The sequence below is a fragment of the Schistocerca americana genome, chromosome X, assembly GCF_021461395.2.
Source record: "Schistocerca americana isolate TAMUIC-IGC-003095 chromosome X, iqSchAmer2.1, whole genome shotgun sequence".
In the NCBI taxonomy this organism is placed as follows: Eukaryota; Metazoa; Arthropoda; class Insecta; order Orthoptera; family Acrididae; genus Schistocerca; species Schistocerca americana.
Genome location: NC_060130.1, coordinates 773279670 through 773303141, shown reverse-complemented (window position 1 = coordinate 773303141; position 23472 = coordinate 773279670). Strand labels below are relative to the sequence as shown.

The following is a 23472-nucleotide window of genomic DNA, read 5'->3' as shown; positions in this document are numbered from 1 at the left end:
GTGATGACTTAAATGACTGCATCATCCGAAATCGGCTGTTCATATTGTCTCCTAAATCGTTTGCATACATTATAAACAGCAGAGGGCCTTTAAGAATGTCTCGGGGAACGCCAGATATCATTTCTGTTTTACCAGAGAACTTCGCTTTATTTACTACAAACTATGAACTTTCTGATAGAAAATCATCAATCCAGGAGCACAGCTGAGAAGATGCTACAGAGGCACGCAGTCTGATTTGAAGCCTCTTGTGAAGAATGCCATCAAAAGACTTCTGAAGATCTAGAAATATGGAATCAATTTGAGATCCCCTGTCGATGGCGCTTATTACTTCGTGAGAATAAAGAGCAAATTGCGTTTCACAAGCACAATATTTTCTGAACCCGTTCTGACAGTATGTCAATAGATCGTCTTCTTCGGTGTAATCCATTATGTTAGAACACAGTTTATACTCCAAAATTCGACGTCAGTAACATGGGGCTGTCATTCGGCAGATTACTCTCATTTTCTTTCTTGAGTATTAGTGTGACCTGTGCCCCTTTCCCAATCTTTAGGTACGGATCTATCGTCGAGGAAGCGGTTGTATCAGTATGGAGTTATTTGTATCAGCAGGCTCTGGAAGGAAACTAATTGGTATACAACCTAGAGCAGAAGACTTGCACGTGATAATCGTCTTAAGTGTCAGGAACTCTTCTACACAATATGCTAGACGTTTCCATGTCAACTAGCGTAGGCAACATTCGTCACGAAGCATGTCTACATTGATTCCGTACCGATTGAGAAATATTATGTATACGTCATCAATAAGAATTCACTGTAAAATGATCGGAAATGGGTAAAGTTATCGGAAATAGGTAAAAAAAAACACATCTGTTGGAATAAATTAAAATTGGTAAAGGCGCTACATTCTGTGGAATGTTCTAATTGCATTAGTCTCTCATAACGGAGCCAAACTAACCTCCACTATAAATGGGTTGCATGGAAACTGAAGCCTGGAAACAAAACAAGATATACTACTAGTTTATTTTCATAGTCAATTTCCAGCGACTACATTAATGACTTGCAGTTGTTCCTTTGCGTCCTTTCTATTCGGAGGCTAAATAATATAACTAGATACCATAACTACATAAAACGAATAAACGTCTTACTTCATTGACTAAGCTTAGGTTTCGGTAAATTAAACTTAGTACAGCACTTCGCGCCGATGCGTTGTTCTTCCATAGTTACAAACGTATAGCCTGTGATTTCACTGTTTCTATTACTGACGTTTCGAGTCTGTCATGTTATCCTCTTAGATGCAAGTCTGATCTATTGCATGTGAACCACCGGAGGCCTCTGTCAGCAGGCCTCATGTTTTAGATTCTATGATCTCTGATCGGGTGCGCAGCAGTTACAAAAATGAGTTGGTAAATAGTAATTGTTACAGCAGCTGCAGGAAGCAGCTACATTAATGACTACATTAATGACTTGCAATTGTTCCTTTGCGTCCTTTCTATTCGGAGGCTAAATAATATAACTAGATACCATAACTACATAAAACGAATAAACGTCTTACTTCATTGACTAAGCTTAGGTTTCGGTAAATTAAACTTAGTACAGCACTTCGCGCCGATGCGTTGTTCTTCCATAGTTACAAACGTATAGCCTGTGATTTCACTGTTACGATTACTGACGTTTCGAGTCTGTCATGTTATCCTCTTAGATGCAAGTCTGATCTATTGCATGTGAACCACCGGAGGCCTCTGTCAGCAGGCCTCATGTTTTAGATTCTATGATCTCTGATCGGGTGCGCAGCAGTTACAAAAATGAGTTGGTAAATAGTAATTGTTACAGCAGCTGCAGGAAGATGGGAGACCGGCTGCGCAGTGGCCAGAAGCGTGTACCGTTACCGCGGGTCGGACTCCGTTGCTGGCAGCCAAAAACCTCGGCGCGCTGGTGTGGGCTGGCACGCAGGCACGCTGCTGGACCGTTGGAATTGGCAAGCGATAACTGAGGCTGGAAGCCGAGAGTCCGAGGTTCTCTTGCGACACGTCGATAACACGAGAGCGATGAGGGCCTCGCAGTCCCTCTATCAATCCGTGTACGACACAACTGCTCCGAGGCGCATTATCATGTCTACTTCTCAAAAATTCCACCTCGTTGACTGCTCGCGGCGGATTGCCAACCTAAGGGGCCTGGGTTCGATTCCCGACCGGGTCGGAGATTTTCTCCGCTTGGCCTTGGCTATTGTGTCGTCCTTACTTTCGTATTGTCATAATTAACATTCCACTGTTGAGCTGACTGAATGGGCACCTCCCGAAAGCCATTAATAATAATAATAATAATAATAATAATAATAATAAAACACATCTAAAAATTGTTACTTCTAGGAACTGACAGAGCGGAGTATAGTAACACAAGGAAGTTAATCAAAATTGGTTCAAATGGCTCTGAGCACTACGGGACTCAACTTCTGAGGTCATTAGTCCCCTAGAACTTAGAACTAGTTAAACCTAACTAACCTAAGGACATCAAACACATCCATGCCCGAGGCAGGATTCGAACCTGCGACCGCAGCGGCCTCGCGGTTCCAGACTGCAGCGCCTAGAACCGCACGGCTACTTCGGCCGGCGGAAGTTAATCACTATTGAACCAAGTTACCTACGACATTGCTGTATGGTGTGGCAGGTGGCAGTTGACGCTAAATAACGAAAAGTGTGAGGTGATCCACATGAGTTCCAAAAGAAATCCGTTCGAATTCGATTACTCGATAAATAGTAGAATTCTCAAGGCTGTCAATTCAACTAAGTACCTGGGTGTTAAAATTACGAACAACATCAGTTGGAAAGACCACATAGATAATATTGTGGGGAAGGCGAGCCAAATGTTGCGTTTCATTGGCAGGACACTTAGAAGATGCAACAAGTCCACTAAAGAAACAGCTTACTCTACACTCGTTCGTCCTCTGTTAGAATATTGCTGCGCGGTGTGGGATCCTTACCAGGTGGGATTTACGGAGGACATCGAAAGGGTGCAAAAAAGGGCAGCTCGTTTTGTATTATCACGTAATAGGGGAGAGAGTGTGGCAGATACGATACGCGAGTTGGGATGGAAGTCATTAAAGCAAAGACGTTTTTCGTTGCGGCGAGATCTATTTACGAAATTTCAGTCACCAACTTTCTCTTCCGAATGCGAAAATATTTTGTTGAGCCCAACCTACATAGGTAGGAATGATCATCAAAATAAAATAAGAGAAATCAGAGCTCGAACAGAAAGGTTTAGGTGTTCGTTTTCTCCGCGCGTAGTTCGGGAGTGGAATGGTAGAGAGATAGTATGATTGTGGTCCGATGAACCCTCTGCCAAGCACTTAAATGTGAATTGCAGGGTAGTCATGTAGATGTAGATTTAGACATCTTGCAAATGTCTTTAGGCTTTTTCTGGTACGATAAAATCTGTGGCGCGAGACTCATGAGCGGACTATTGGCCTGACTGCAATTGAAGAGTCCGCCGCAGTAATAGGAGGGGAAGGGTGGGAGACCCTGGCCGTGGCCACCTTTTAACCCCGGGAAACACCCCCCGTAATCATTTTTAAGGCACACTAAGTGGGCCTGGAGCCGCCCTGGAGGAAAAATTGCCGCCCCCACGTAGGGTTGAGCACGGTGCCTTCGAGGTCAGAGTCAAGTGCTGTACCCGCTAGGCTACCATTGCCCCTTTCTTTCTACCCACGAAACATTTAAAGTACTAAACCTGAATTTCTCACAAAGAATTCTATTCCGTATTCTTGACATAAAACCTAATTGATACACCAGGGAAAAATCAGATGTAATTACGACAAACGATACGAGTGGTCTAAGGCGCTGCAGTCATGGACTGTGCGGCTGGCCCCGGCGGAGGTTCGAGTCCTCCCTCGGGCATGGGTGTGTGTGTTTGTCCTTAGGATGATTTAGGTTAAGTAGTGTGTAAGCTTAGGTTCAAATGGTTCAAATGGCTCTGAGCACTATGGGACTCAACATCTGAGGTCATCAGTCCCCTAGAACTTAGAACTACTTAAACCTAATTAACCTAAGGACATCACACACATCCATGCCCGAGGCAGGATTCGAACCTGCGACCGTAGCGGTCGCACGGCTCCAGACTGAAGCGCCTAGAAGCGCTCGGCCACCCCGGCCGGCCGTAAGCTTAGGGTATGATGACCTTAGCAGTTAAGCCCCATAAGATTTCACACACATTTGAACTTTTTTTTTGACACACGATAAGAGTTGTTGTTGTGGTAAAATTATTTGTTGATGTTTGGGCCAGCAGTGGATCAGTGACAGCAATTAACAGCAGGCACTTTTTTTACGAGCGAGGTGGCGCAGAGGTAAACCAGTTGACTCGTATTCTGGACAGCGGTTCAAATCTCGGTCCTGCTATCAAGATTCAGTTTTTTGGTGACTTCCCTAAATCGCTTAAGGCAAATACCGGAATGATTCCTTCGAAATACACACAGCTGATTTTATTCCTCAATCCGAGCATATGCTCCGTATGTAATGATCTCGTCCACGAGGGGACGCTAAAACCAGAAAATTCCCCTTTATATTTTCTGTTCGAGTGAAGTTGTGTGTGGGCTGTATTATCTGAAAGCCTTTGATACGTAAATGGTGTGTTGCTATCATTGTTTCTAGATCTCTCTCCATGCGATTTCCATATTTCTGGATCCCTGGAGAAAGAAATTCGTGGCCATCGATCTGTTTCGGAAGAAAAGGCAAGCCTGGATTCAGTCAGTGTTGCATAGGCAGCCGCAGTCTTTTATTCCTTGGAGGCACTGACCGTCTTGTCTCGCAGTGGGATAAATGCATTAACAGTAATTGCGATTATTTTTGAAATAATAATAAGCAGTTTTCAAACTTTTTTCCCATCTGTCTCGTTTTAATTTGAATTCCTCGTTATACTTTAGTCGGAGCATCCTCTTGATGACAGGTTATGTGGGGACAGCGAAGACGACTGCCTCGACTAACACGTGGGTCAGGCGGAATAACTAATGTGATCATTAGTCCATAGTGGGTAGAGTGCATAATTGAACACGATATCGGAAGTAGGGTCAATGACCAAACGTAGCGAAGCATACAGCTGTTCAAGGAGGTAGCTGCTATTTTATCAGAAACTGTATTCCCACACTCCTAAATGAAAAGCTTTGACTAATGGTGCAGCGAACTCCTGCAGTAAAGGTAGTTCGATTAAGAAAAAGAAGAATACATATAGATTTAGTGTCACTAGAAGCAAAGACAATGAGAGTTTTCTATATGCTGTTATCATAGTAGTTCGCAAAATTATGGACTGCTTGATGACCCTCACCGTTCCAAATATGATGGTTCAGTTCCAGAGATGGGAAACAGTGATCTGCTACAACAATGGTTGAAAGAATGGATATGGAAAAGCAGGTATTAAATCATACAAATTTACTTACCAAGATTAGACAAAACCGCAGCGTTCAACGATGGCTGACGTTCGCTGCGAGCCTGAAAATGATAAGAGAACCATTAGCTCCTTTTCAGTGTTAATTACCATAAAATACTAGCTACACTAACATTTAATTAGCTCAGTCGTTTTTATCATGTCTGATACCAACACAAAACATCTTCTGAACGCTTGTGGTCTTACATTTGGGCTGCGCGGGGTAGCCGCGTGGTATAGGGCGTCCTGTCATGGTTCGCACGGCTCCTCCCGTCAAAGGTTCGAGTCCTCCCTCGGGCATGGGTGTATGTGTTGTCCGTAGCGTAAGTTAGTTAAAGTTAGATAAAGTTGTGTGTGAGCTTAGCGACCGATGACAGCAGTTACCACAAATTTCCAATTTTTTTTTTTTTTTTTACGTTTGGTGAATTAAAGAACTGAACAATCAAGTTAAATAAACGAATAATGGCACGAAATCGGAGGTGCACATAGAAAATTACTGAGGAACACAAAATTCAGTATGTGTAGAAGGTGGCGTGTTTGCTCAAGAACAATTCCTGATGACAACGAAACTCTTTTCTTCTTGACGGGGAATAAGCTGCGTAGCTGGCCCTCCAGTTGAGCCATCCGAGTACTTCTCTCAGATCTCTTTTCTTCAAAGTTTGAACTTGTCACCAACGTCATTCCATTTCTTCCGAAATTTCCAGAGGCTCTTCCAACGCGCAATGACACCAGTATCCCCAGGAGAATACATAACGGAATGTTTGACTTGACACGAAATGTGTCTTGGCTGAATATTCACTGTGTTGATTAATCGTGATCAATCAAAACAGGCAGCGTATACTCATTCTCCTTATTTTTAGTTGATACTTCTACGTCATATCGATGTCGATCTCCTGGGCATTTGAGACCGTCAAACTTCTATTCTCATTGTTACATTCCAAACTTCCTTCTTCGGATCTGTAATCTTACTTATTATCATGAGGAAAGCCGATACTTCATCTTATTAACGAGTTGCTGAACATTTGGCGACAGTTTGGCAGCTCCCAAATGTAAAAACCAACTTACCTTAATCTCCGAAGACATGCAGATGGTGTCCATTTGTTGTAATGAAGTATGTAATTGATTTTACGGAGTTTAACTGTTGATACGTGTCTGTTTCGTCTCAAGTCACGTAAGAATAAACTTTCAAGTAATGCGTCCGTAGCTTATAAGAAAACATTGTATGCGTGCACGCACGCACGTATGTGTGCCTGTGTATGCGGGAACCTATGATATTATTAAGCTTCTCAAAATGGATGCGATTTAACATATAATCGAATATTTGCAACTCATTTCCGGAAACACAGAGAATAATATCTGTCTAAACATAAATCTGAAACTACATATGGAAATTAGTTGTCTACAAAAACCAGTTTATTTTCTTGTGTAGTATCTGCGAGAACGTTATGAGTAAGTGCATTCTATTGCGCAAGTACGCCTTTGCAAGAAGAGTACAATATTTTACAATAGGATACGTGTTCAGCTATCAATAAACTTTCTGTCGGTAGTGCTAATATTTTCGAATTTGTTACCTTAATATTGCCGGCCAGTGTGGCCGAGCAGTTCTAGGCGCTTCAGTCTGGAGCCGCGCGACCGCTGCGGTCACAGGTTCGAATCCTGCCTGGGGCATGGATGTGCGTGATGTCCTTAGGTTAGTTAGGTTTAGGTAGTTCTAAGTTCTGGGGGACTGATGGCCTCAGACGTAAAGTCTCATAGTGCTCAGAGCCATTTGAACCTTAATATTATATTCTGGGATAAAATGGAAAATTTTGCTGTGTAAGTGAGTTATGAAAGTGTTGCCAGTGATATATCACAGTTTAATTCAGGAGCATTTTCAGCTAAATCTGCGAGAGAATTTCTGGTTGGAGGTCGGTGTAAGTAGAACAAAGAAATTAAGTACTAAAGAGCAAGTGCAGAGTAAGCACGTTGCTCTGATTTTGGTTAATATAAGACCTGCACTTGGAAAGGTATGCCTCTATTAGTTTTCCATTACAAAGCGCAAATCCGTAGTCTTTAAAATGCATTGTTTTATATATTTTACACTGATATAAAATCACACAGTTAAGTACGCTGTTACAGTAGTTTCACGTACAGCACATCACTGGTCGGACATAGCGACCCTTATAACACTTTCTTCAAAATTTTTGGTACACACACACACACACACACACACACACACACAACTGCGGCAGCTGGTTTGAATGAAAACATGAGGTAACGCTGGTGGTGATCGTAAAAGTCATCGATGAGTTTTGTACCTTGTATTTCCATTCACATATAACAAAATAGAGGATCCAGCAATCTATTAGTGACGTAGAGTATATGATATCTGGTGCCACCAGCCAATCTAAATTTCTGCTCTTATCATACTTGCTATGGCATATTTTTTAGATACTCTTACGGGCATGGTGACTGCTACACACCTATTTATCAACAACAAGAAATTCATTACACTGCATTCGAATAAGGAAACGTAAATGAAAGGAGAAGTGCAGCAATAGCCTTTCCTCTACAAAATAGACAGAGAACACAAAACAGAGACTTAAATAATACAGGATCGAGAAAGTCTTGCTGTGGTGCATACAGTAATGCATGCATGTAGTTTCTTGAGACCTATGCTATCATTATTCGTGCAATAACAAATGTTGGTTGTCAGTATCTGAACCAGTGGCTGTCAGAGGTGCAGATGTCCTCTTAAAACATACCAAAGCCGTGGTGTCGGTGGCAGGTCTAGGGACCTTGAAGTCTAAGGGTAATGTCCACACATCCGTAGCGTGTGCGCTGCCGAAGACTGTATATTCACGTTGGTTTCCTCGTTTTAGTGCTCCATTGGAACTACTGACGGCCTTGGGAGAGCCAGTCCTGTCAAAAATCTACCATCTGGTGAGCAAGATGTATGAAACAGGCAAAATACCCTCAGACTTCAAGAAGAATATAATAATTCCAATCCCAAAGAAAGCAGGTGTTGACAGATGTGAAAATTACCGAACAATCAGTTTAATAAGCCACAGCTGCAAAATACTAACACGAATTCTTTACAGACGAATGGAAAAACTAGTAGAAGCCGACCTCGGGTAAGATCAGTTTGGATTCCGTAGAAACACTGGAACACGTGAGGCAATACTGACCTTACGACTTATCTTAGAAGAAAGATTAAGGAAAGGCAAACCTACCTTTCTAGCATTTGTAGACTTAGAGAAAGCTTTTGACAATGTTGACTTGAATACTCTCTTTCAAATTCTAAAGGTGGCAGGGGTAAAATACAGGGAGCGAAAGGCAACTTACAATTTGTACAGAAACAAGATGGCAGTTATAAGAGTCGAGGGACATGAAAGGGAAGCAGTGGTTGGGAAGGGAGTAAGACAGGGTTGTAGCCTCTCCCCGATGTTATTCAATCTGTATATTGAGCAAGCAGTAAAGGAAACAAAAGAAAAATTCGGAGTAGGTATTAAAATCCATGGAGAAGAAATAAAAACTTTGAGGTTCGCCGATGACATTGTAATTCTGTCAGAGACAGCAAAGGACTTGGAAGAACAGTTGAACGGAATGGACAGTGTCTTGAAAGGAGGATATAAGATGAACATCAACAAAAGCAAAACGAGGATAATGGAATGTAGTCGAATTAAATCGGGGGATGCTGAGGGAATTAGATTAGGAAATGAGACGCTTAAAGTAGTAAATGAGTTTTGCTATTTGGGGAGCAAAATAACTTATGATGGTCGAAGTAGAGAGGATATAGAATGTAGACTGGCAATGGCAAGGAAAGCGTTTCTGAAGAAGAGAAATTTGTTAACATCGAGTATAGATTTAAGTGTCAGGAAGTCATTTCTGAAAGTATTTGTATGGAGTGTAGCCATGTATGGAAGTGAAACATGGACGATAAATAGTTTGGATAAGAAGAGAATAGAAGCTTTCGAAATGTGGTGCTACAGAAGAATGCTGAAGATTAGATGGATAGATCACATGACTAATGAGGAAGTATTGAATAGGATTGGGAAGAAGAGAAGTTTGTAGCACAACTTGACCAGAAGAAGGGTTCGGTTGGTAGGACATGTTCTGAGGCATCAAGGGATCACTAATTTAGTATTGGAGGGCAGCGTGGAGGGTAAAAATCGTAGAGGGAGACCAAGAGATGAATACACTAAGCAGATTCAGAAGGATGTAGGTTGCAGTAGGTACTGGGAGATGAAGAAGCTTGCACAGGATAGACTAGCATGGAGAGCTGCATCAAACCAGTGTCAGGACTGAAGACCACAACAACAACAATGGGCAGTGGCCAGTTTCCGTCGAGCTACTAAGAAGGGGGCTGTCTTCTTTTCGTACGAGTACGATAGATCGTCGAAAATCATAAGTGAAGGCCTCGAAAGCACAATTAGTGGTATACTGGGTACACACTGACACCGCGGTTCGAGGCGCGACAGTACAGGTAGCCTGTAACTGTTTTCTCAGCGGTATCGTGGAAGTATGTATTCAGTCCTGAGTAAAAATACACAGTCCGGTCACATTAATGTGACCACCGACTCGTCAACGTGCATTAACCACTCAGAGACGAAAGGTGGCAACACTAGCAGTGGATCGTATATAAAGCGTGTTGGGGAGACGCGAAAAAAAAAAGCAGTCGTTATCGTAATGCAGAAACAGAGCGATTTATCTGACGTTCAAAAGGGCATTATCAGTAGATTTGGGGCCAAGAGTGGAACCATTTCAGAAATGGCTAAGTCTGTAAACTGTTCGTGTGCCTCCGTGGTTGAAGCATACTGTGCATGGTAAAATGCCGCTATCCTAATCCGGTACCGAGGTAAGTATGATGCACCATGGACCATAGATGACAGAGGCTAACGACGACTGTAAAGACGTGTACGGCGAACAGACGTGCATTGTTGAGCAACTGACCGCACAGATGAACCGAGGGGCTACCAACAATGTCTCCTCAACCACCGTTCAGCGAACGTTGTTGCGTATGGACCTCCGCAACAGATCCTAGTTCATGCACACGTGCTGGCAGCTGTTTATTGGCGACGAAGGCTGGAATTTGCTCGCCAATACCAAACCTGGATGTCCACTAAGAGGCGTTAGGTGGCCTTTTCAGATGAATCACGTTTTATGTTCCATTGGACAAATTACAAGAAACAGCCACCAACGTGAATTTTCCACCTACCGAAAACCAACATCCACAAGCAGTGTTATACATAGTTCAGCCACAAGCAGTGTTATCCATAGTTCAGCCAATCACCCAATAGTGCATAAATATGCCAGTCTCATACGCAAGCTCTACAGGATTAACAGCTCTTAAAGCAGAAAACTATACACAGTAACTAAATCTAATCAAACAAACTGTTGTTGAAAACAACTACAAAACAGACATCATAGACAAGCTCAACATCAAAGTAAAAATGAAACATAAAAATAGTGGCCATCCACTCAAGAGCACAACGGAAGGATCCGAAAACCCAGACGCAGACCACACCACACCAAGAAAAAGAAACAGATGGCACACACTAACATACAATAATAAAATATCATATAGAATTGGAAACATATTGAAAAAGCAAGGGATCCCAATGACATTCAGAACAAACAACGCAGTTCTAGAAAGGCTAAGACCAGACAACATAACCTCAGGCAAATTCAGCAGTTCTGGAATATATAAACTCACATGTAACTCCTGTCAGGCCCAATACATAGGACAGACAAGCAGGAATTCCCGAACGTGGTACACAGAGCACATGAGAGCTCTAAAGAGTGACAGCACGCATTCCACTTTCGCAGAACACCTAATGAACAAAAACCACAACCCCACTAAAATCGAAATTGGTCTACACACTCTGAAACACAGCAATAGTTTATACCGATAACTAACAACAGAAGAAAGTTATTACATACAAAAGACTATAGTGGGAGGAAAAAGGTAATAAACGAAAACACAACACTTTGCAACAACACAAACTTTACCGCTCTGAGAGAACTGACCCCGGACACAGAACAGAAAGCACACACACGCAAAAGAACCGCTCCCCCATCACACATAGAAACATAAATAAGGAAGTCGCCAGAACCTCCGCTACAATTTTCATAACCTTCTCGCAACATGCCATACATTTCTCGCGACACACGAGAAATACAAGATGGCGTAGTGTTTTGGATTATGAACGACGTGCGAAAATCATGAGAATTCGGTGTATAAAATTGGCTGAAAGCCGTCCAACGAACGTGAGTACAAGACCATCCACAACACTACCACAATCCCAATTGTATAACGCTGACACGTAAGTTCACGTTTATGTGTTTGTTTACTAACAGCCGCTCACACAGTTGCAGATAACATGATGTATGCCGAGGAAAACGGGAACAGGAAAACACAGAAAATATTCCGCGAACAGCGACAATAATCTTAAAAACCATGCTATAACGTATAATAAATAAGCTAGTATGAAAGCACTCATATAAAAGCATATTTAAAAACAAACAGTACAAATTTAATAACGTTTTAGTGTTTTATAACCATGCTATTGTCTGCATGTTTTAGATTTAAAGAATCCACTGATGATGGCGATATTTGTCGTTGAAACTAATTTGGGGAATAAATTAATAACAAAAAGTGGTGGTGGTAAGTTGCTATAGGACCAAACTGTTGAGGTAATCGGTCCCTAGGCTTACACACTACTTAAACTAACTTACGCTAATGACAACACACACACCCATGCCCAAGGGAGGACTCGAATCTCCGACGGGGGAAGCCGTGCAAACAGTGGCATGGCGCCCCAGACCGCGCGGTTACACCGCGCTGCTATCAAAAAGTGTTTTGCATCAAAGCGGACTCACAGTTTCCAAACTGTGGTCTTTATATGCAAACATGGACCACACGTAATAGTTCTAAGATAAAAAGATTATTGACAGTTGGTGTGTACGGTGTGAAACGTCTGAAATCAAACTCCCTGCAACAGTCGTTGGATAGGTCCAGGAAAAAGGAGCGTTATGGTCTGGGGAATTTTTCGTGGCATTCCCTGGATGATCTCGTTATTCTGGAGGACATAGTGGATCAACACAAGTATGCATCTATCTCTGGGAACCATGTCCACCCCTACATGCAGTTTGTTTTTCCTCACCACCATGGCATCTACCAGCAGGGCAATGCAACGTGTCACACAACTTTTACCGTATACCCCTGGCCCACCAAACTTCAAGATTAAAACCCAGTCGAGGATATATGGGATCACGTCGATCGGGCTGTTCGTGCCATGGGTCCACAACCGAGAGACATAGCGCAGCTGGCCACTGTACTGGAGTCGTCATGGCTCCCCTCCATGTCGGTACCTCCCACAACCTCATTGACCGTCTTCCTGCACGTCTGGCAGCGGTCCATCCTCCAAAAGACTCTTTTTTCGGGCTTTTCACAGGTGGTCATATTAATGTGACTGGACTGTCTATTTAAAAGTAGAGAATTTGTGAAAAGGTGGATATGAATACATTTAAATCGAAGTGGGTCTAATATATCTTGTGTATTGGGGAAAGGTAGGTCGGGAAATTAGTCCCAAGAGTAAATTGATTTAAGATTTATTTTTTTTTTTTGATGTGGTAACGGTGTCTGTCGAAACTACATCGACATTCTAAAAATACAATTGTACTCTACAAGCCACCTTAGGAAGCGCGGCGGAGAGTGCTCCACTAGGACTGTGATTACTAGCAGCACGTTTCTTGTCATGCCATACTGCGGAGGAGCATACTGCGTTGTGATCGATAGAGTGCGTTGTCGCTTAGGCAAGTGCAGTCTCTGGTCCAATATTCCACGGCAGAGTAACGTTGCCTCGTTATATGCGCTGGTTATCTGCAGTGTCAGTCGCCGTTTTACTTGTTCATTCGTCTCCCATTTGGATCTACGGTAATGAACACCTGAATGAGACACATACGAGTAGTTGTATGTGACAAATAATTTTGTCCTGATAGCGATGGTGTCTCGTCTTGGCGTAGATTCTACAAGATGGGAACATTCTGATTCATCTCCATTCAACAGCCATCCGCAACTCTGAGTCGTGCGAGCAGAATGAAAAAGGAGCAGATATTACTCTCGACTGTGTCTGAAGTGTGCACAATATGATAGTGTTCAGGTGGCTGTATAGGCCGGTTAAATACCCCTTCGGCCCAAGGAGTGTTCAGCGTCCCACACGTTACAATACTGGAGTGGTATGGAAGGAAGGAGTAGGGTTTATCAACCCATCAACGACGAGGCCATTAGAAACGGAAAACAAGCTAAGAAGGGGGAAGGATAGGAAGGGAAACCAGCCGCACTCTTTCCAAAGGAACCGTTCCGGAGTTTGCCTTACGCAATTTAGGGAAAGTACGGAAAACCTAAAGCTGGATGGCCTGAAGGAGATATGAATCGCCGTCCTCCCGAATGTGAGTCCGGTGTGTTACTACAGCACCAACTCGATCGGTTATTCTGGACCGGTGTAATGGGGTAATGTCCTGCTGAACTTTCAGCTGTCCAGTGCAGTGCATTAACTAATACGCCCCTGTTTCGAATACCTCCAAGGAAGATAGCAGAATTGCAAGCTCCGTTTTAACCTAAACAAACCTTCATGATAATGTTATGTGACAATCGACATAACTCTTCCCGTTGACAATAGAGTCCAGTCAACTTAGACGATTATTGCAATTGTCTGGGAATTAATGAACAAAGGCGACATTGTTTTAATTTTTCGAGCGTTTATCTTCTAATGCTAGGCTCTGCGGCTAGAAGAGGTAATTGTGAGGGACGCTGGGCTTCTGGTATGGCTTCTTACATGCTGTTCAGCACTGAAATACTGAATGATTTGTTGCCCCATGGTATGGACATGGTCCAGTCACATTAGTGTGACCACCGACTATGTTCGACGTCCACGCGCAATAAACGCTCACGGACGGCAGGTGGCACCGAAAGCAGTGGAGGATACATAAAGCGTCTCGGGGGACGCGGAAAACAGTGCAATCGCTGTCGTAATGCGGAAACGGAGCGATTTATCTCACGTTCAAAAGAACATGATCATTGGCTTTCGGGGCATAAGTGGAAGCATTTCCGAAACGGCTGAGACTGTAAACTGTTCGCGTGCCGCCGGAGTTAAAGTATACCGTGGATGGCAAAATGGTGCTATCCAAAACCACCGCTGAGGCAAATGTGGTGCACCACATGGGTGAACGACATCTACGGAGATGTGTACGGTCGAATAGAAGTCCAGTGTTGAGCAACTGCCGCCCAGATGAACCAAGGGGCTACCAACAGTGTCTCCTTAACGACCATTCAACGAACGTTGCCGCGTATGGGCCTCCACAGCAAATGCCTCGTTCATGCACCCATATTGACTGTAGTTCATTGGGGCAACAGGTGGCCTTTTCAGATGAAACGCGTTTTACGTACCATCACACAGATGGCGGTTGGCATGTACGGTGTGAAACATTTGAAAGGAAATAACCTGGAACAATCGTCTGAATGGCCCAGGCCGGAGGAGGAAGCGTTATGATACGGGGAATGTTTTGGTGGCATTCCCTGGGTGCTCTTGTCATTCTGGAAGACACAATGGATCAGCACAAGTATGGATCTATCCTTGACGACCGTGTCCACTCCTACATGCAGTTTGTTTTTCCTCAGCACGATTGAAACTACCAGCAGAACAATGTAACGAGTCACATAGTTTCCAATGTATATGCGTCGTTCAAAGAGCACCAGGAAGAATTTACCGCGTACTTCCCGTGGACATCAAACTCCCCAGTTGAGTATCTGTGGGATCACCTACATGGGGCTGTTTGCCCAACGGATCCTCAGCCGAGAAACCTAGTGCAGCTTGCGACGATAGTGGAGTCGACGTGGCTCCATATCCCTGTCGGTACCACCCAGAACTTCACTGACTGTCTCCCTGTACGTCTCGCAGCAGTCCGCACTGCAAAAGGGGGTCAAATTAATGTGACTGGACAGTGTATATCCTCTGCTGCAGTTCGTGAGAGCGAATAATGATAGATTTTTTAGAAATCGAGATATTCACAATAACTCGTGACACTATAGCTTACGCGAAGAGCCAGTTTCCGGAACCGTGCTGCTGCTACGGTCGCAGGTTCGAATCCTGCCTCGGGCATGGATGTGTGTGTTGTCCTTAGGTTAGTTAGGTTTAATTAGTTCTAAGTCTAGGGGACTGATGACCTCAAATGTTAAGTCCCATAACGCTTAGAGCCATTTGAACGATTTGAAGAGCCACTTCCTGCAAGATTTTGGAGACGGACTATTGCTCGCAGCTAGTGATGATTAATGTGCTGATATCTTGAGTCTTACTGCGTTTGATTGCCGCTTTGAATACTACTACCAAAAAAAATCCATTTATATGGCAGAAGACGGAATGACAAATTATCAAATGGTTCAAATGGCTCTGAGCACTATGAGACTTAACATCTGAGGTCATCTGTCCTCTAGAACTTAGAACTACTGAAACCTAACTAATCTAAGGTCATCACACACATCCATGCCCGAGGCAGGATTCGAACCTGCGACCGTAGTGGACGCGCGGTTCCAGACTGAAGCGCCTAGAACCGCTCGGCCACAGCGGCCGGCCTATATTTTTATATTTAATAACATCGAGAAGAAAGGAAGAGGCACGGAGGAAATCTAGAGGTCACTAGGTACAACTACACACGCAACCTGTTTCGAGGTAGGGGGGCAAACTTCCTTATTACTGACAATGCCCATTATCACACAATGACTCTCATTTTTGAGATACCGGAGAATGGAGATATGGTTCAAATGAGACAGCGTACATATTCGCAGGGTTTCTTGGGCGAGGTAATGCGTTCTGGATGGCTCCCATCGAAGATTTTGGAGTTTGCAAATTACATTAAGGTAGCCAACGGGTAATATACTTACAGAACTTCTGAACATAAAGATGGATGGCAGCCCACTTCCGGAAGGCGTTCGATACAGTTCCGCACTGTCGCCTGATAAACAAAGTAAGAGCCTACGGAATATCAGACCAGCTGTGTGGCTGGATTGAAGAGTTTTTAGCAAACAGAACACAGCATGTTGTTATCAATGGAGAGACGTCTACAGACGTTAAAGTAACCTCTGGCGTCCCACAGGGGAGTGTTATGGGACCATTGCTTTTCACAATATATATAAATGACTTAGTAGATAGTGTCGGAAGTTCCATGCGGCTTTTCGCGGATGATGCTGTAGTATACAGAGAAGTTGCTGCATTAGAAAATTGTAGCGAAATACAGGAAGATCTGCAGCGGATAGGCACTTGGTGCAGGGAGTGGCAACTGACCCTTAACATAGACAAATGTAATGTATTGCGAATACATAGAAAGAAGGATCCTTTATTGTATGATTATATGATAGCGGAACAAACACTGGTAGCAGTTACTTCTGTAAAATATCTGGGAGTATGCGTACGGAACGATTTGAAGTGGAATGATCATATAAAATTAATTGTTGGTAAGGCGGGTACCAGGTTGAGATTCATTGGGAGAGTGCTTAGAAAATGTAGTCCATCAGCAAAGGAGGTGGCTTACAAAACACTCGTTCGACCTGTACTTGAGTATTGCTCATCAGTGTGGGATCCGTACCAGGTCGGGTTGACGGAGGAGATAGAGAAGATCCAAAGAAGAGCGGCGTGTTTCGTCACTGGGTTATTTGGTAACCGTGATAGCGTTACGGAGATGTTTAATAAACTCAAGTGGCAGACTCTGCAACAGAGGCGCTCTGCATCGCGGTGTAGCTTGCTCGCCAGGTTTCGAGAGGGTGCGTTTCTGGATGAGGTATCGAATATATTGCTTCCCCCTACTTATACTTCCCGAGGAGATCACGAATGTAAAATTAGAGAGATTAGAGCGCGCACGGAGGCTTTCAGACAGTCGTTCTTCCCGCGAACCATACGCGACTGGAACAGGAAAGGGAGGTAATGACAGTGGCACGTAAAGTGCCCTCCGCCACACACCGTTGGGTGGCTTGCGGAGTATCAATGTAGATGTAGATGTAGATGTAGATACAGCATCGCTGTTGGTGATGGACGTACTTCTGCTGACTGCTGGTATGCATCGAATAATGATAATCCCTGCCACCGCACGAAATTTTTACAAGTGTAGCTGCCCGTTTTTTGTTGTTCTGTCTCTGTTCTAGGTTGGGAGATCTTAACGGTGGGCGGTAAATAAAGTCGCTATACCTATTCGATGTCTACATGACTTTTCATGGTGCCACAGCCCAGTTAACGAGAACTGATACACAATATGATTGTTCCTTCGCAATTATCGAGCAGTGTAAGCAAATCATCATCAGCCATGTTTCATCCATTCTTCAAGACTTCTCTATAGACTATGATCTTCTGATTTGTGCATCTGAGTAATGTCCTACCTATTTTATGACGTCGTTTACTCACATTATAAGAGGCCAACGTTTAGGTCGTTTCAAATTACGAGGATTTAATCGAAGATTCACGTTAATCCGTCTTCTGTAATTTTGTCACGCTCTGTGTCCTGCCCATCTTTACTTTTAATTCATAACAATCATTATTACATATGGCCTTCTTTCTCTTCTCTACCCATGTAACTCTTCTTTAATTTTTTATGCGATTTCTAAAATGTTTCCTTGCATTGCCCGTCTGTTACCTCTTCGATTTTTATGCGATTTGTAAGTTTACTTTTAATACCTCACAGCTGTACATTATTAAAGGCAATAAACAATGGTTAGAGAAGTTCCCTTTGAATTAAATTGTAAATTTACTTGTAAATAAGACATTATATATGCCAACGGAAATCTAGACTATTTTCGTCCTCTGGTTTATTTTTTCATTGTTGGAGAATCAATGCATACAGTTTTTAACATTCCGTAGATCGCTCATGGCATGTAAAGTGAAACGCTCATGGTAGTAAGAAAACACAAATTTTAATTTGCACTCACAGTTCTCACGTTCAATTAACGTTTGCTGATTACCGTGTTACTGTTCAGTGTCACTCGGGAAACAAGAAAAAAAAAATGGTTCAAATGGTTCTGAGCACTATGGGACTTAACATCTGTGGTCATCAGTCCCCTAGAACTTAGAACTACTTAAACCTAACTAACCTAAGGACATCACACACATCCATGCCCGAGGCAGGATTCGAACCTGCGACCGTAGCAGTCGCGCGGTTCCGGACTGCACGCCTAGAACCGCTAGACCACCGCGGCCGGCTGGGAAACAAGACCTACAAATAACCCGGAATGAAATGACTGCGGTCTTGTGCGCCGAACTATTCTTATGATTCCAGAAGCGATTTTGGGAAAGCATAAAAAATGTTAGAAGTGTGGGTGGTGTACTTGGATTCGAATTACGGTGTTCTGCCGTTAAAACTAGTGCTTTACAACTGTCTTGCCTTACATCTGTAGTAGAATGGACTGACTTTTCTTAAAGTCAGACTGTCGTTTTTTCGATCTCGTACGAAGTTAACCACAATAAACAGAAAGCATCCTCATAGAAAAGAGGACAATTACACCGGTCGTTTCTTTCTGACTTTGACCTTCATTCGATGCAAACATTAATACCAGACAGTCGTCTTGTGGATGTTACAGTTCTTAATACGAGACAGTGAACGTAAGTATCTAATGGATGAAGGGGTTGATTCTGCAGCTAATCATTTAGTGACTCCGAATTTCAATCTGAGCAGTCATAAATTCAGTGCACTCAGAGTTAATATGAAAAGAAGTTTCAGTTTGGTTTTTAGTGCTCTTAATAGTAAGAGTAAGAGTTCATATATGCCTAAGAGCGATAGAAGAAACTACTCTGTGATCATAGTTACCATACATCACGAAAAGTTTCCTCTGTCTGCGTCGAAAATATATTATAAGTAAATTTATTTGTTATGTGTGCCATAACAAAACCGCAGTGTTTAAATTTCGTGTGAAATCAGCTAGCGGTATAGCAAACTCAGCATGGCAAGCAAGCTGCGAAGGTAACAAGCTGTGGAAAGTGCTTTGAATAACAACATGATGATAAGCAAAGAGCTTAGCGGAAGATACCGAGCAGGAAATTACTGGATGGCGCGGTGATCTGTCACATGCTGCAGAATTGTACGGCCTGGAAGATACTGCGCTAGAATCGGAGAGAGTAAACAGGCATCTGTCGATACCTGCTTTTGTTCTGAAGCTAGCACCTAGGGGTGGCAGCAGAACCGCTGCGCTCGCAAACAAAGCCGACCGCGAGCCCCACGAGAACAATCCGGGCGCGCCAATCAGGAAACTGTTGCCAAATCTGCGGCCCAGAAGAAGAGTCTGCCATGCAAAGCACTTCGCGTGCGGTTACTGTTTCGCGCTTCAGTACCTCCCAACATGTCAAACCGAGGAGGTCACATTTTTAGTATCTTCTGAGATATTTTGTTGACCTAAGACACAAACCGTTCGAATGTACATGCGACACTGCGGGAGTATTAAATATTTAAACTAGAAATGATGTGAACTTAATACGACATGGTTACACATAGGCCATAACGTTTTGATACGGACAGGACTTTCGTTAAAAGGTTGGAACGACAATTGTGGGTAACAAATTCGACGAAATTTCCTGCAGATGTTAGTCATGAAAAAGAAAAAACAAATCGACGGTATGTTGTGAGAATACCTAAAGATAAGTTTTCTCTGAAGCTTGAGAAACCTAAATGTAGGAGGCCGGACAGGATTCGAACTGCCGTCCTACAGATGCGTGCTTTCTGCAATAAAATATTCTGCAAAGAGTAATTTATGAAATCTGTTTCATGCCAAAGTAATTACTGGTTTTCTTAGTGTCAGTTAGATACTGGAAACTGTATAAAAGGCGTTGTTTTGTATGAATAAAAATCAGTTCATTTGTGACGTATTTACGCTGAACGCATGCCAAGCCCTTGCATCCTAGACCCTATTTTGGCCTTTATTCACATCGCTTGTCAACGACACTTGCGCGTCTGGGCGTTGCCATGTTTAAGGGTGGAATGAAACGTTCTCGGTGGAGCAGGGTCGGAAAGACTTGTTTTTTCACAACAAAACTGCACTTATTTATCGACGCATCCCTCCTGCTGACCAATTCACTTTGTCCAGTTTGTCCGCCGCGATTAGACTAAATCACTGAAGCGCAATTTCGGAAGGTTTGCAATACACACATATACGCCTAGCATTACCTTTTCATAAGACTTAACATTTTCCGAACACACATTCCGCCGGCCGCGGTGGTCTAGCGGTTCTAGGCGCTCAGTCCGGAACCGCGCGACTGCTACGGTCGCAGGTTCGAATCCTGCCTCGGGCATGGATGTGTGAGATGTCCTTAGGTTAGTTAGGTTTAAGTAGTTCTAAGTTCTAGGGGACTGATGACCACAGATGTTAAGTCCCATAGTGCTCAGAGCCATTTGCACCATTTGAACACACATTCCTTCTAATGTCAGAATAGGTGGAGGCCAGAGGAAGCCAAATGTGATGGTTAGTGTGGATGTTACAATATATATATATATATATATATATATATATATATATATGGTGTCTGTTCTTTCAGACATGTCCGGACGAACAGATACCATCTTCATGCAGCTCGTTAGAATGAAATTACAATGAAACGAATACCCTTAGCTGCATACAGGCGTTGATACAAGTCAACGGGGAGAGTTGAAAATGTGTGCCCCGACCGGGACTCGAACCCAGATTTCCTGTTTACGTGGCAGACGTTCTATCCATCTGAGTCACCGAGGACACAGAGGATAGTGCGACTGCAGGGACCTATCGCTGCCACGTCTACCGTGAGACCCACATTCGCAACTTATTGTCCTGCACTGTATTCATAGTGCCACTGCCCATCATACTCATCACTCGCGGCTTTACTCCTTACACCACCTCAAGTGTCGCGTAGCTGAGCTAAACAAAGAGAGAAAGGCTGCCATTTTATGAATTAACACGGACTGGTGCGTGGGGTCTCCTACCCCTGGTGTTCCTATTTTCTTCCTACGAGAAGATGCCTTTCCCTCTGTCCGCGACTGTAAACGCACATTGTTGTCACAGTATCGTTTCGATCATGTAACCTCATAAAAGAAACGACCACCATCGAACAGACATCAGTCGCTAACTTGGTTTATGTGGCAATGTGCGCTTGGTTCAAACAGGTACAGCCCACAGAGCTCGCTCATGTTCAGCGATGGACTTCTTGCTACTGCTTCGTTACGGTATTGTAGTATCTCTAAAGGTAGGTGAGCAGGTGCTGAAGCAAATATTCTGTTTGACCGAAGACTTCCGACGGAGTGTTGGGGCGACATCCGTCTGTGGAGGAAGCAAGCAAGAAGTGTGGAGATGTTATGTAGTTTACTTGTCCCTCCAGTCAGTACTTTTGCTGCTCCCGAGTTTCAGTTGGTACGATCAGCTGTGTAAATAAAAAATTCAAGGATAGATTTTCTGAGGTTGATTAATAATATTACTGGAGTTGTTAGTCGTCGTGCCTTCAGACAGCTGTACTTTGTTCGTTTACCAATAAGTTTGTGCCAGCGAGATTATATACTTAATTACGACACGTGCTCTGTATTTAATGTGTAATTTTGGAGCGACAAATAAATCTAGCTCATTCATAAACATCAGTATATGCGTATCTTTAATTGTGGTCAACATTCCCACTGGTTGAACCCTTGTGTAAATAAAAGCATGCTCTGCCGTTGCTCATTGGCTGCGTTCTTCAAGCGTCTGCTGTCGTAGCACAACTAGAAGTAGGCCTTTCTTGATATTCTAGGGGAATGAAACTCTATCATGTGCTAACACATCGAACGCCTTAAGTTGCTTCGCTATTTACTGTGCATGTAGCTCTTGAATCAAATCTCACTGGACAGTCGTTTTCGCCGAGCCTCACAATCGTGTCCGTGCGCAGCTTTGGCAGTTCCGCCAGGGATCGGGGTGACCACGGTACGACTCTGGACAATAATTTAAGACAACGTGCATTTTATATTCTTAAATATGAAACCCTCACATTCGATGCTGTACGCCCTCTGGCTATACTAGATGGACTTACAGCCATTAATGTGGATATCTAAAATTGTTAAAACTACAACGTCGACTTCCCCGAGCGTAATTTTTGAGGACTTCACGGCCCTGTCAGGCAAATGCTAAATAGCTTCCTACTTCCGCCTCACGTATAAAATGTTAAACTTCCTTCTCTTCCTGTGTGTTCTTTTTATTCTTGTACACCTTATCTTTATGGAGTAGGCTTCCATCCTGTTTTGTCTTCACTGCAGCCATCCGTTTTTCGGTCGACCTAAATCTTTCTTTCCTACTTGTTTATAAATGACTACTTATTTAACCATTCCGTCTTCCTCCATTCTGTTGATACGTTGCATCCATTTTTTACATCCTTGCTCCATTTCTTCATTCATGCGGAGTATATAGAGTTCTTATCTTATAACAGTGTTGTCCATGTGATCTCTGAGTGTACGTCCCTTTTGTACATATGGATCATATGGAAAGTAATTAACATAAAAGGCAGACCGTCCGCGTGTGCGAGATAGCCACACTATAATCAACTAACATCCGCAGGCCAACGCGGCAGAGCAACGCTGATGTGGCTTCCGTGGGGGCTCCAAGGGCGCTTGCGTAATCGTATCTAGTGCATATCTTCAGCTGAAGTTTGATGTTACGAGATGTATATGCCATATTCGGACTGAATAAAAGCTAAGGCAAGAGTGTAACAGCAAATTATTGAAACATACAAGAACAAGAAGCTCCCCTCGTCGGAGGTTCGAGTCCTCCCTCGGACATGGGTGTGCGTGTTGTCCATAGCGTAAGTTAGTTTAAGTTAGATTAAGTAGTGTGTAAGCTTAGGGACCGATGACCTAAGCAGTTTGATTCCATAAGATCTTACCACAAATTTACAATTTTTACAAGAAGAAGATAGTAGAGTGAATTCTGTTAATTAGTGAAATAAGATCGCAACTTGGATCACATTTACATAGATTCAACAGGTATTCTTGAATGACTATGCTTCCGAAATTGTTGAGAGACAGCCAGTATGAACAATTCCTGAACATATCCTGTTAACAAAC

The 23472-nt window shown here is 43.2% G+C and overlaps 1 protein-coding gene across 1 annotated transcript in view; it reads right to left on the bottom strand.

Annotated features, from left to right (window-relative positions):
* LOC124556307 overlaps positions 1-23472 on the bottom strand; it is a 602370-nt gene that overhangs the window by 260409 nt on the left and 318489 nt on the right. The window contains exon 4 of the mRNA XM_047130280.1: positions 5423-5474. Coding sequence (XP_046986236.1) covers positions 5423-5474 — 52 coding nt within the window. The remainder of the gene's footprint in view (positions 1-5422; positions 5475-23472) is intronic.